General features: G+C 34.8%; 1 protein-coding gene across 2 annotated transcripts in view; it reads right to left on the reverse strand.

The window, feature by feature from the left end:
- Positions 1-12414, reverse strand: part of SCFD1 (sec1 family domain containing 1) — a 114769-nt gene that overhangs the window by 55530 nt on the left and 46825 nt on the right. For both annotated transcript variants that reach the window (XM_010847020.1, XM_010847021.1), the window contains 4 exons: positions 11580-11719; positions 8561-8651; positions 7873-7946; positions 7015-7096 (listed from right to left, as the gene is read on the reverse strand). In XM_010847020.1, coding sequence (XP_010845322.1) covers positions 7015-7096; positions 7873-7946; positions 8561-8651; positions 11580-11719 — 387 coding nt within the window. The remainder of the gene's footprint in view (positions 1-7014; positions 7097-7872; positions 7947-8560; positions 8652-11579; positions 11720-12414) is intronic.

Genomic DNA, 12414 nt, shown 5'->3' on the forward strand with positions numbered 1-12414 from the left:
TGGTTTTTCTCAATGACTTAATAAAAATCTGTTTTCTTATTTATAGATGATCTGAAGTAGGTGAACCCTAAGCATTATATTTTTCACTTTTATCAAAGTAAAATAACATATAAAACACAGAATTTGGTTAAGTTTTAACATAAGTATATACCCATGAAACCGTATACACAATCCAGATAGTGAACATATCATTCACATCAGTTAAGGAAATTCTCTCATTGTAAACACTCTCCTCTCACTCTCCAACACCATTCTTCACGTCCTATTTTCTGTGACTATAGATTAGCCTGCATTTTTCTGAATTTTCTATAAACACAACATGCTCTTTTTTTCTGTATGTAGCTTCTTTCACTCAGCGTAATTACTCTGAGATTCATTGAGTACATACTGTTGTATGTATTAATAGTACCGCCTTTTTAATTGTTGAATAGTAGTCCACTGTATTGGAGAAGGCAATGGCACCCCACTCCAGTACTCTTGCCTGGAAAATCCCATGGATGGAGGAGCCTGGTAGGCTGCAGTCCATGGGGTTGCTAAGAGTCCGACACAACTGAGCAACTTCACTTTCACTTTTCACTTTCATGCACTGGAGAAGGCAATGGCAACCCACTCCAGTGTTCTTGCCTGGAGAATCCCAGGGACGGGGGAGCCTGGTGGGCTGCCATCTCAGGGGTCGCACAGAGTCGGACACGACTGAAGCGACTTAGCAGCAGCAGCAGCAGTCCATTGTATAGATATACTGGACTTTGTTTACTCAATTAGCCTGTTGATAGACATCTGACTGATTTCCAGTTTGGGGCTATGACAAAGAGCTGCTATGAATATTCATGTATAATGAACATATTTGCTCTCATTTATCTTGAGTAAACACTTAGGAGTAGAATGGCTGGGGCACATGATGGATTTGTGTTTAACATTTTAAGAAACAGAGATACTGTTTTCCAAAGTGGGTGCACCATTTTACATTTCTACCAGCAAAATATGAGAGTTCTAGTTCTGCATCCTCGCCAAAAGCTGACATGATCAATATTTTAAATTTTAGACATTCTGATAGATATGCAGAGGTATCTCACTATGGTTTTAGTTTGTTATTTTTCTAATGATTGTTGATGTTGAACTTATTCATCACTTGGATATCTTTTTCAGTCAAATCTTTGTTCAAATTTTTTGCCCTTTTAAAAATTGGGCTGTGCATTTTCTCTACTGAGTTGTGAGAAGTGTTTAATTCTTTGAACTTAACCTTTATGAATCTATTGAGTCTTGCTAATGACAAAGCTTTATCTTCATGAAACCTGATGGTGGAAAAGTGAGCAAAGAGCAAGAGAAAGGTAATTCCACACTTCGTTTTTTGAAGATGTGGAAGAAGTCTCCAGAAACTCAGCATGAGAAACTAAAAGACATTTCACACATTGAAGAGTTGTCTTTGGTCATATTTGGAGTAAAGAAAACTTCTTTAAGTTCTGATAATGACTAATCTTATTTGGGATAAAAAGAGGTAGAAGATAGTGATAGTCTGTCCATCGGGGACTTCCTGCTATAGGATATATTTTCTCCTGCCTTGAAGAAAAGACAGCAAGGTCATATAAACATTCACTCAGTAGTGTACTGGATAAAAGATAATTTAAAACAGATTAGTCAAAATCCAGACAGAGAAATGTTCTGATTTACAGGACAGTACAATTTCTTCCCTATAGTGATCAGGAGAGCAGTGATCAGTTAATCAAAGTCAGTTAATGCAAAGAAAAAAAAAGGGGGGGGATTTCCCTGGTGGTCCAGTGCTTAAGAATCTGCCTGCCAAAGCAGGGGACATGGGTCCGATCCCTGATCCGGGAATATTCTACATCCCATGGGTAAACCTGTGAGCTGCAATGACTGAGCTCTTGTGCCACAATTACCGAAGGCTGTGCGCCCTAGAGCCCATGCTCTGTAACAAAGGAATCCACCACAATGAGAAACCCATATACCTCCACTAGAAAGAAGCTCCCCCCGCATGCCACAACTAGACAAAGTCTGCAAGCATCAATGAAGACCCAGCAAAGCCAAAAGAAAAAATAAAAAAGGACCTGGCTGTATATACATGTTTAAACACTACAATTTAACTTAAGATCTAAAACATATAATTGTCTGTCAATTTTGAGGTAGACCCAAGACCGTTCCCTTGAGCACTGAGGTTCATGGACTGAAATTTTTTTCTTTCCTGCATAATGCACATGTTTAAGTATCAGCTATAACTTCAAGTTTCTTTGACGCGAGATACAAAAATTTATAAATGTTTACAATTACAACATAAAGCAATTCTAGTACTTTCAAGATTTTTCAATGTTTTACAATTGTTGTCTGCTCCCTGCCACAGCTACTAAATTAAGTAATAATTAAATCACCACCTTCACTGAGTCTAAGGCAGGTAACTTAGTTTTAGAGAAACAAACCTCTTTTCCTACTCATACCATTGACATAAATAGACTGGAATCAAATACAAAAAATTCAACTTGCAAACACACTAGATGTCACATGTTAGCATGGCAATAATGTGGTCGGCAACCACTGTTTCCGAGGGAATAAAGGGCATTGGTTAATTTGATGTGCTGATCAGCTCAGTTTCTACTTTATTTTGAAAGCTTATTTTCCCCTAAGAAAGATAAAGAAGTTGGACCAGAGAAGAATAAGTCCCCTGAAGGAGGTGCTCTAGTTAAAATTAGCATTGCTAGCAAGAGCTAAGTCTTGCTCAGTGTGTACAGAGCTAAGTCGGTACATGTTTGCTTGATCAGAGGATGTCTTTAGACCTAACTCAGTACCTCTTAACTTTCTCCACAGGAAGCAGCAAAACAGAAACGAAGATCCAGCACCAATAATCCACAAGAGCTTATTAACCGCTTATTCTTGGCCGGCTACCTCAGTGAGGAGCACTCAGATGTGAGAGCTCTCCCTCTCAGGTGGGAGCACCAGGGGAAAGGGCATGTATGCCGTTTCTCTTTCTTCTTCTCTGACATACATGTAGGAGACCTTTCCTTTTCTTAGGTTTCTGATGCTAGAGAATAATTAATTCTGGCTGGCTATGCAGCTGAGACAGTAATCATTAAAATATACTGAAATCTGTCTACAAATTTAAGTAACCTCAGAATCCATTCCCTAATAACCAACAAGTGGGGGTAAAATCTTATTTGTATTAGAAATGAAAAAACTGCTGGGATTTCCCTGGTGATCCATCGGTTAGGAATCCACCCTGCAATGCAGGGGACACAGGTTAGATCTCTGGTGGGGAATTAAGACCCCACACGCCTTGGAGCAACTAGGCTCCCATGCCACAACTAGAGAATCTGTCTGCTGCAGGGAAAGTTCCTTCACAATTCACAATTTACTCTTAACCTATTAAACCAAAGTTGACTACTCAAGCCACTAAAATCTTTAGAATATCAATAAATTTACGTGGTAATATCTGTCAAAGTTGTCACAAACTGCTGTGCTGCCAAACATCAACTGCTGGGTAACTGCCAGGACTTCTAAAGAGATTAATTTCTTCTAGTATTCTGCTTTAGAAAATGATCTAAAGAAATATAAGCAGCAGCTATAAACTAAACATCCCAAAATAAGAAACACGCAAAACTGCAATAAAGACAAATAGCAAGAGATGTGTTCTGAGATCTCTGCATGAAGAGTCATAATGTTCTTGCTAATAACAACAACAACAATAATAAGTAAATAAATATTTACTGCTTAGGTGAATGAATGTTTACAAAGAAGTGAAGCCCAGATGGTCAACAAATTCTAGTAAAGAGTAAGAGATATTGGAGAAAAATATTTTTTAAATTATTGTTAACATTATATAGCCAGAGGCAGATGGTGTAACATAAAAATGGCACAAATAAATGTATTATTTTGAAGTAAATATTTTAAAGTTGGAAATTAAATAATTATAAAAACTATAAGAAAAATTTTATAACTATGAGTAATGAGAAAAATTGGAAGCAACACAATTTACTTGCTAGCTTTGACATAGGAGAATAGACGTTTTAATTAAAACAGGACTCTTCGCCAGTCCAGGTTCGATGCACGATACTGGATGCTTGGGGCTGGTGCACTGGGATGACCCAGAGGGATGGTATTTGGAGGGAGGAGGGAGGAGGGTTCAGGATGGGGAACACGTGTATACCTGAGGCGGATTCATGTTGATATATCGCAAAACCAAAGTTAAAAAAAAAACCAAAAAACAGGACTCTTCTCAAAAAACAGTGCAATTTTTCTATACTAACAGAATTTCTAATATCAGGATAACTCAGAGTATGTGGCTTAATAAATACAATTATAATTTATATACAAATATTTAAAATAAATATGCTCCTGTATCTATGATTTAAAAAACAAAAAAACTTCTGGTATTAATTGGGTTTCCTAGAATGGTCCAACAAGGAACATGGTGTCTTATACATGAAATTTTCCCTCTGCAAGTAAACGACCTTATATAATGTCCTTTATAGTTTCTTTATATCAGATCCTATTAGGAAAACGGTGTCTTCCTTGAGTTATAGCACAAAAATTATTTCAAACTATGTAATTTTTATATATAACTACTTAACACCCTGAATGACAAGTTAGTTTCTTAGTATAAGATGATCTGCTTATTAGCAATCCAGGAAGAAACAAGTTCTTTTATAGAGAGCCAAGCAACCAGGTCTGAAAGAGGAAATTTTGGGTCAGGCATGGTGACATAATAAAATTTATCAGACAGATGGCATCCATTAGGACAAACTGATTCACAGCTCATATAAAATTGTAAATAAGCATCATAAAGAATTTCATAGGTAAATTTTTCCTTAAAAAACACCGTTCTCCACCTAGACAGGTATAATAGCCATCTTCCAGAACTCATCCATTCCTCAACACTCCTCGGACCATTCTCTAGCTGAAACATAAATCAAATCATGGCAGTAACCTCCAATGACTTCCATCATACTTAAATCCCTATTTCTCTTGATCCAATGGTGTTATCAACTCTTTCCCTCCTCACTATGAGTACATTAGTCATCTTCTAGGTCCTCTAAAATAGTAAATTTGTTCTCGCCTTAAGGCCTTTGCAGCACTTATTCCCTCTGCCTGAAATGGGTGGCCCAGAGATTTTCACTAACTGGCTCCTTTGTGTGATTCAGGTCTCAACTCAATCATCACCTCATCAAAGGCAATTTCACTTCCCCTGGAACAGCCCTCTGAGCCACTGTCTATTACCTCTTATCACCCTATTTTGCTGTTTTTACACCTAAATGCCATGCTTTCTAATCGCTTACTTTGCTTTTTGTCAATATAAGATTAGCTTCAAGAGAAGAAAGAACTTGTCCATCTTGTTTACCATGGAATCTCTAGGGCCCAGCACAATCCCACAGAGCCATTTAATAAACACAATTGAGTAAACTACTTTATCCAGAATTTTCTCAAACCATAAACCATAGTCTTTGATCTAGAGTATATTCATGTAAATTTGTGGCAGGATAGTGTTTGTAAAGTTTTATGAAAAAGATGAAAATGTGCACTTTCCATTGGTATGATAATGTTTTTAAATACTTTGGGTTACACAACTCAGTTTTGAAGTAGAGCTGAGTTTAGCACTTTGCTGATTTTACAGCTGTGAGAACTGCCCCCTCCAAAGAAAAACCAAAAACCCTGAAAAAACTAAAGTAAAAAAAAGTCCACAAAACTGTTTAAATCTCAAAGTAACACATAAACTATTAACAACGGTCATAAACAAACAGCATGTACTCAAAGAGCATTGGTTTAATAGATAAGAAGATCTTGATTACAAAACTATAGTTTAGCCGATGTAAACTAGAACTTATATTTTGTTTTAATACAACATAGTTTTGTTTAACTTTTTATATTAGCTTTGTAAGCAAAGCCTGTCTCTTCTGAGTGAAGGAAATCACTGAATATAGCTCTGTTACATTCCACCAGTTATATGTATTATCTTCACTGGAGACAATGACCTCAGGCAAAAAAAAATGAGCAGCCTTTTTCCACTTTACAGAGCTGCAACATATGGAAGTTATCATCAGATATCATCTACAGATGGCACAATTATATTTCTATTCCTGTAGGTAGGTATATGCAAATAGCAAGATCAAAATCAAGAAGTGGAACAAAGAAAAAAATCAGGTGTCAGCTTAATAGAAATTATGCAGGTTTAAATTCTATGATCTACAATGATGAAATCTATCTATATTAGCTCCTTTCTAGTGCTCTAAGACTTTTAAAATCATTAAAAAATGTTTAATCCCCTTTTCCATAAATATAAGTTGTTATCAACATGTTTGATAGATAGCAAGTATATTCAGTTTTACATTACTTTTTCAAATGTATCATCTCAAATGGAAAGCAGGGGTCAGTAGTAACTACATTCTGGTATATCACCAGTCTGTCACTGGAATTCAGTTCCATGTCCGGAGAATAAATGACAATAGAATACTAATGAATGGATTAAATCAAACTGATATGGAGTGATGAATAAAGTAATGAGAAAAAATAATTATGACAAACAACATATAGAATTATCCAATACATTTGTTTCAAAATCAAAGTATAGTGGGAGACAGTAAGAAGCTATAAGGCTAACAGACTAATCTTAAACTAAAATGTTCAGAACCAAGTTGCATTTCATTATGGGATGTTATCAACATATTTCAGATAGTACTACAGTAAAGGGGTATCTAAACCTGAATTACTGATGTTTAGATACAAATCTATTATTAACAAAGTGGTACATCTGTAGAGGCATTACTAAGGCAGTGAAACATAATACAAACATCAAAGGGGCTAAGTTTCCTTCACTGAATGTGTGACCTTGGGCAAATCACTAACCTTCCTGGATTGGTTTCCTCATGTGCAAAAATGAAGGTAATAATGCTGCCTTCACTAATTATAACTCAACCTTACAGTTAGGGCTCAATGAGACACTGAATAAGCATCTTAAAAAGTCTAAAACCTACAAAATTAGTAGTTATATTGTAAGGAGGGACAAGTTAAATTTACCTTTATATGTTCTAAAACAGCAGTGGCAACATTTGTATGGAGATCAATAAGTCTTTTTTTTTCAAGGAGTTCTGGCAAAGAGCTACAAGTATCAAAAAATTGAAAATTAACCGTTAAATTTTCTAAGGAAATGACATAAATTTTAATAAAATGCAAACCTGGGTGTTTCCTCTGAGGAAACTTGGAATAGTAAAACAGGGCCAAAATTACATGTTAAACTATTAACTGAACTTAATCTCTAGGTTTGAACATATACAATATTTACCACTTTAATACAGTTGAAATGCTTCTTATTTTAAAATAATCTGCCTCCCAAATATCATCATTCTATCATTTCACTTTCTAATTCCAAAACTTGGAGGTTAGAATAAAATCAGATTAATGGGAAAATTTTACCTATATTTCTAAAACATGAAACTCTCTCTCCTTGATGGTATTTAAAGTATCCAAAAGATACTGCTTAAACTTTAGCTAACATAGTAACAGCAGCAATGATAAAATTAACAATAACTCATTTTACCTTATCATCAATACTATCTCAGTGACAAAATTACTCCCATTACACAATTCTAACTAGTAAAAGAAACAAATGATCTGCTATATAAAAGATTCATGTTGGTAACTGGCAGGAAACAAGAAAATTCTGTAAAGCAGCAATCCTTCAATAAAAAAATTAAAAAAATAAAGGAGGGAACTCAAGTCAGCTTGAATACAGTAAAAATACAATTTAGTTCTTTGGACTTAGCAGTATATGCTATTTCTATTCCCTATCATGAAAAATATTTATTGATTTTTTTTAATGTCCAATATAAATCATATCAACAGAAAGACTTCAAAGAAGATATACTGCTTACTTACCTAACAGCTGATGTTAGCTTAGCAGTATTATCAGAAAGCATACTTATGGCTCCTTCATCTTCACCTTCTAGTCCCTGGGAAGGAAAAAGAGGTCCCAGTAACTACTCAAAAATCCCAAGCCAAAGTACTGATTTTCATCAATCTATTCCTAGGATCACTGATAAACAGTAGCAAGATTTAGGTCACCCAGAATAATAATTCTTCCCCTCTTAAGGAGCAAGCATCTGCATTTTTGACAGTTATAGAAAAGTTCTAGTCACCACCAATCTAATGAATGGTTGGATGACTAAAAAGGAAGCATCTGGCATTTTCAGATAAAGAAATAGGTCCAGAGACCTGCCACAGGTCACTACATATAGTAATAAATAGAGCTGAAATTTGAAGTGCGATCAAAGTATAGTAAAATGAGCAGCACTGGAACATACATGTCTAAAATAAACTCACATATATTTTTTCAAATCATAAATTTGTATTAGTTTTTTAAAAAATGTTCCCTCTACTCCTCAGAAGTTAAGATTTCTTTAAAAAAAAAATCTTTTATGTAACAATCTTTTATGAGAACAATTTTTTTTGTCATTAAAGCAATGAAAGGTCTTGAATTTTTATAAAGGAAAAAAGTTAACCTCTTTCTCCTTCCAGATGTCCTCCTGCTTCCCTTGTATTTCCAAGAAAGCAAACAGAATCTTACCATAATGCTTTTAAGTCGTTTAACCTCATCTTCCTGTGCTCTGTAAGATTCTAGTTCTTGCTGAACTGATTCTGCAACTTCTGGGAATGGACTAAAACAGTTTTCCAGAAGAGGAATTATGAGTATAAGATTAAAAGATTGACTTTTGTGTGAATTTTGAAACATATACAATGAAGATTATTTTAAGTGTACTTATTTATATTTGCATATATTTTATATACAACATAGGCAGAAAACATCAGGATAAATCAAAGTACATTTTCTTGTGATATCTATTTACATTCTAAATACTACTTTAAAATGTATATCATAATACTTATATATGTAAACAAATTTAAATTTTATTTCTATTCTTTTCACTAACTGTATCGATTTTTCTTCACCTTTAGCTATTAGAAAAAATAAAAAGATATTTAAGTGACTGAGAAACAAAGGAAGAGAAGCCATGGTACATCAAAGACCAACTAAGTATTACAACCCATAGTGCCAAAGGGTCCATGTAACTACAAACATGTATCAAAAAATATTACATGTAGGTAGCTGTGGAAAAAACCTTTCAAATCTGTAAACCTGATATGCAGAACACCACTGGTAAGAACAGAATGTAGGCCAGTTTTGTTGGTCCAATCCCTGATATCTCCTCAGTATGTACAGTTTAGCAGCAATTTCCATAGACTTCAGATACAACTCATCTGCAATCACTGACCAACTCAGGTAGAAACTATCATGCAGTGTTAATCCTGAATGTATCTAGATGAGTATGTGTTGACCATGAAATAGTTCCTAACGTAAGTATTTTTCATCTACAGCCTTAGGGGAGGCCAGAAGCTTTCTCTCTTTTAAGGAAGAAATGGTCACTTCTCATCAAGCAATAAAACAAAAACTTTTCCCCATTCCTCCACTCTGATAACACTTCATTAATGATCAGCAAAGAAATGACAAAATCTGAAACGATTGTGAGGAACACAGTCCAGTTTTACATGACAAATGCAGGCCCTAACTGAGGTCCAGAGGAGTGTGTTGGCAAAAGATAGCAGCGAGCAGGTAAAATGTTCCGGCTCATCCTTAAAATTTCTAGTACCTTTAGGTCTCAGGGCTGACACAATGATCACTGCCTGCATTTACTGAGAGATCACTGTATGCCAAGGGAGTTAAGTGACTTCCCTGTAGTTCAGACAGTAAAGAATCTGCCTTCAATGCAGGGAGACCTGAGTTAGACCTCTGGGTTGGGAAGATCCTCTGGAGAAGGGAATGGCTACCCACTCCAGTCTTCTTGCCTGGAAAATCCCATGGACAGAGGAACTTGGCGGGCTACAGTCTGAGGGGTCACAGTCAGACAGCACTGAGCGACTACCACCACCATCACCACTACTATTGCTGCTATATGCCAAATACTATGCTAAGAATCTGTCTCTATTGTCTCATTTAATTCTGACCACAGTTTTGTAAGGTAAATACATAGTACTGACAGTTAAGACGAGGGACTTTGGAATCTGCCAGAACTGGTTTTTATTCTGCTTTCACCAATGAAAGCTGGGTCATTTGGGGCAAGTTACTTCTTTATGTCAATCTTCACAACAACCTTCTCAAATAGGACAAGAGGTAGAATTATCATCCCACATTTTACTGATGAGGAAAATGAAGACTAGAGAGATTTAGGTCACTTGTTTCTAACTCTGTGCTGTCTCCCAGTGTCTGTGCCCATATTACCATCATTGCATGATATTCAAAGTGAGGGCTATTTCTACCTAACAAAAAATTAAAGTTCATACTATTCAAAGTTCATGCTCTTAGATTGTTCCTAAACATATGGCCTAAGGAAAATATTCAAAATTTCCATATGTGAATAAAATTGTTTTCATTTAAGCTTTTGTTTGTCTATTAGGGAAAGTTAACTTTAAAATATCTTGCATCCTTGATAAATAACGTAAATTCTTGTACTTTACTATTCTAAAAGGAAATGGGATTTCAAAGAGAAGAAAACCATATAAAATAAGGAAAATTACAACAGTACCCAAAACTGCATTAGTCAGAGAGAGGGAAAGACAGTGACTTTTCACTGAAGACACACTAAAACTATTTGTTATAGCAGTATGATTTTCCAGTGTTAAAAAAAGAGTGAAAGGTATAAATAAAAAGAAATAAAACATACAAAAAAGCCCAATTATGTTGAACCAAGTCTACATCCTACTTCTCTTTAAACATAGACCAAAAAGAAAGCAATATCAAGGACACAGATATATAGAGATGCATAGACAGATGCTACTATATATACTGTAGCAGTTGAAACAGTCCAAATTATAATAAGTAACATTGTATTTCCACAATTGTTGATGAGCAACCTTCTTTTTCTCTCAGAGGAATGATTTTTCTGTTTGTTTAGAAAGATTCCTCTAGCCATAATACCACTAGATAACTTACACAGCAGTTACTGAGCTCATGAAATACCCTCAATTAAGGGATCACAGCAACACATGGGATCTGTATACCCGCCTATAATAAATCAAATGGCAAATTGCTACAATTTTTTCACCTGTTATTCCTAATGTACTTTGAATAAAACTGGTTTTCAGGCTTAAGTATTTTCTTCACAGATAGCTAAAACTGGGTTTGTCCGAAGGCAAGCATGAAACAAAAAGGGTAAATCACACCTTGATGTTTCCCGATTGCTGAATCCAATCTTAATAAAAGGCAGAAATAGTGCTACAGAGGGTCAATGGGGACAGAAACAAAATTTAGAAAGACTATGTATAATATAAAATCTACAAAATCATATGGAATGGACTTATTTTAAAGGGAAGTGGTCCCCACAAAACAACAAAAACAACTTAAGAACTAGGAAAGTAAGCAATAAAGACACAGCTCCTCAGACTATTTAATTTACAGTTCTTATTCACTGTGTAGATGAACCACTATGACCGGTTTTGATTTTTTTTTAATCGAATTCATTAAGTCAGGTGATATTTTTGCATTTTTTTAGAGGTTGAATCTCTTACTTATCAATGTTTTTCTTATTTACCTTCCTTTATGTTTCTGCCAAAATTTATCAACTGGAGTTAAATCGTAAGACTTCTTATTTTTTCTCTTTGGTCTAGCACCAGCTGGAGAATTCTCCATTCCTGAAGACTCTTCCAAGTTAACTCTGTTCAAGTGGAAATCCTAGGAAAGAGTAATCCTGTTTTAAGTAACAATTTTCTACGTTTAAGAACATTTCCTACAACAATAAAAATAACACAGATTATTGCTGCCTTATCTACTATTTCCAAGGACAAAATACAGATTCTGAAATTTAAAAGACCTTCTTCCAATGTTTTACTACATAGAGGTACTTTTAATTGTGTATGTATTTAATTAAGCAGTAGATGCATATGATTACAATTCAAAAAATACATAAAACCTTGTTAAGGTTCTTGTGTATCCTACTAGTAAAATATTTTTGCATATGTCAGTAAACAAATATCCCTTAAGTTGTAAAGAATGAGATTATATGATACATACTTAGTATTTCACTTTTCTCAATTAATAATGTATTTAGAGCTCTTCTCTGAATATATACATCTATCTTATTTTTATCATGTCTACATAGTAGTTGAATATTTGACTCTATTTATTTGACCTGGTTTATTGATGCTGAATTGTTTCCAACAACAAACATAATCTTAAATGTAATTTTTAAATTCTTATAGGATATTAATAGCCTGATCTGTTACTTGATGAACTGCATTAAAAAAAAAATTACAACAGAAGTTTCAACAATAACAGCATTCCCTTTCACATAAATTCTAAGAGCAGTCAGACTAATGGTTGCTAAGCTTTTCTGTGTAGGCATAATTTTACTTACTTGAGGTTTGATT

This window comes from Bison bison, unplaced genomic scaffold, assembly GCF_000754665.1.
Source record: "Bison bison bison isolate TAMUID 2011002044 unplaced genomic scaffold, Bison_UMD1.0 scf7180017864242, whole genome shotgun sequence".
In the NCBI taxonomy this organism is placed as follows: Eukaryota; Metazoa; Chordata; class Mammalia; order Artiodactyla; family Bovidae; genus Bison; species Bison bison.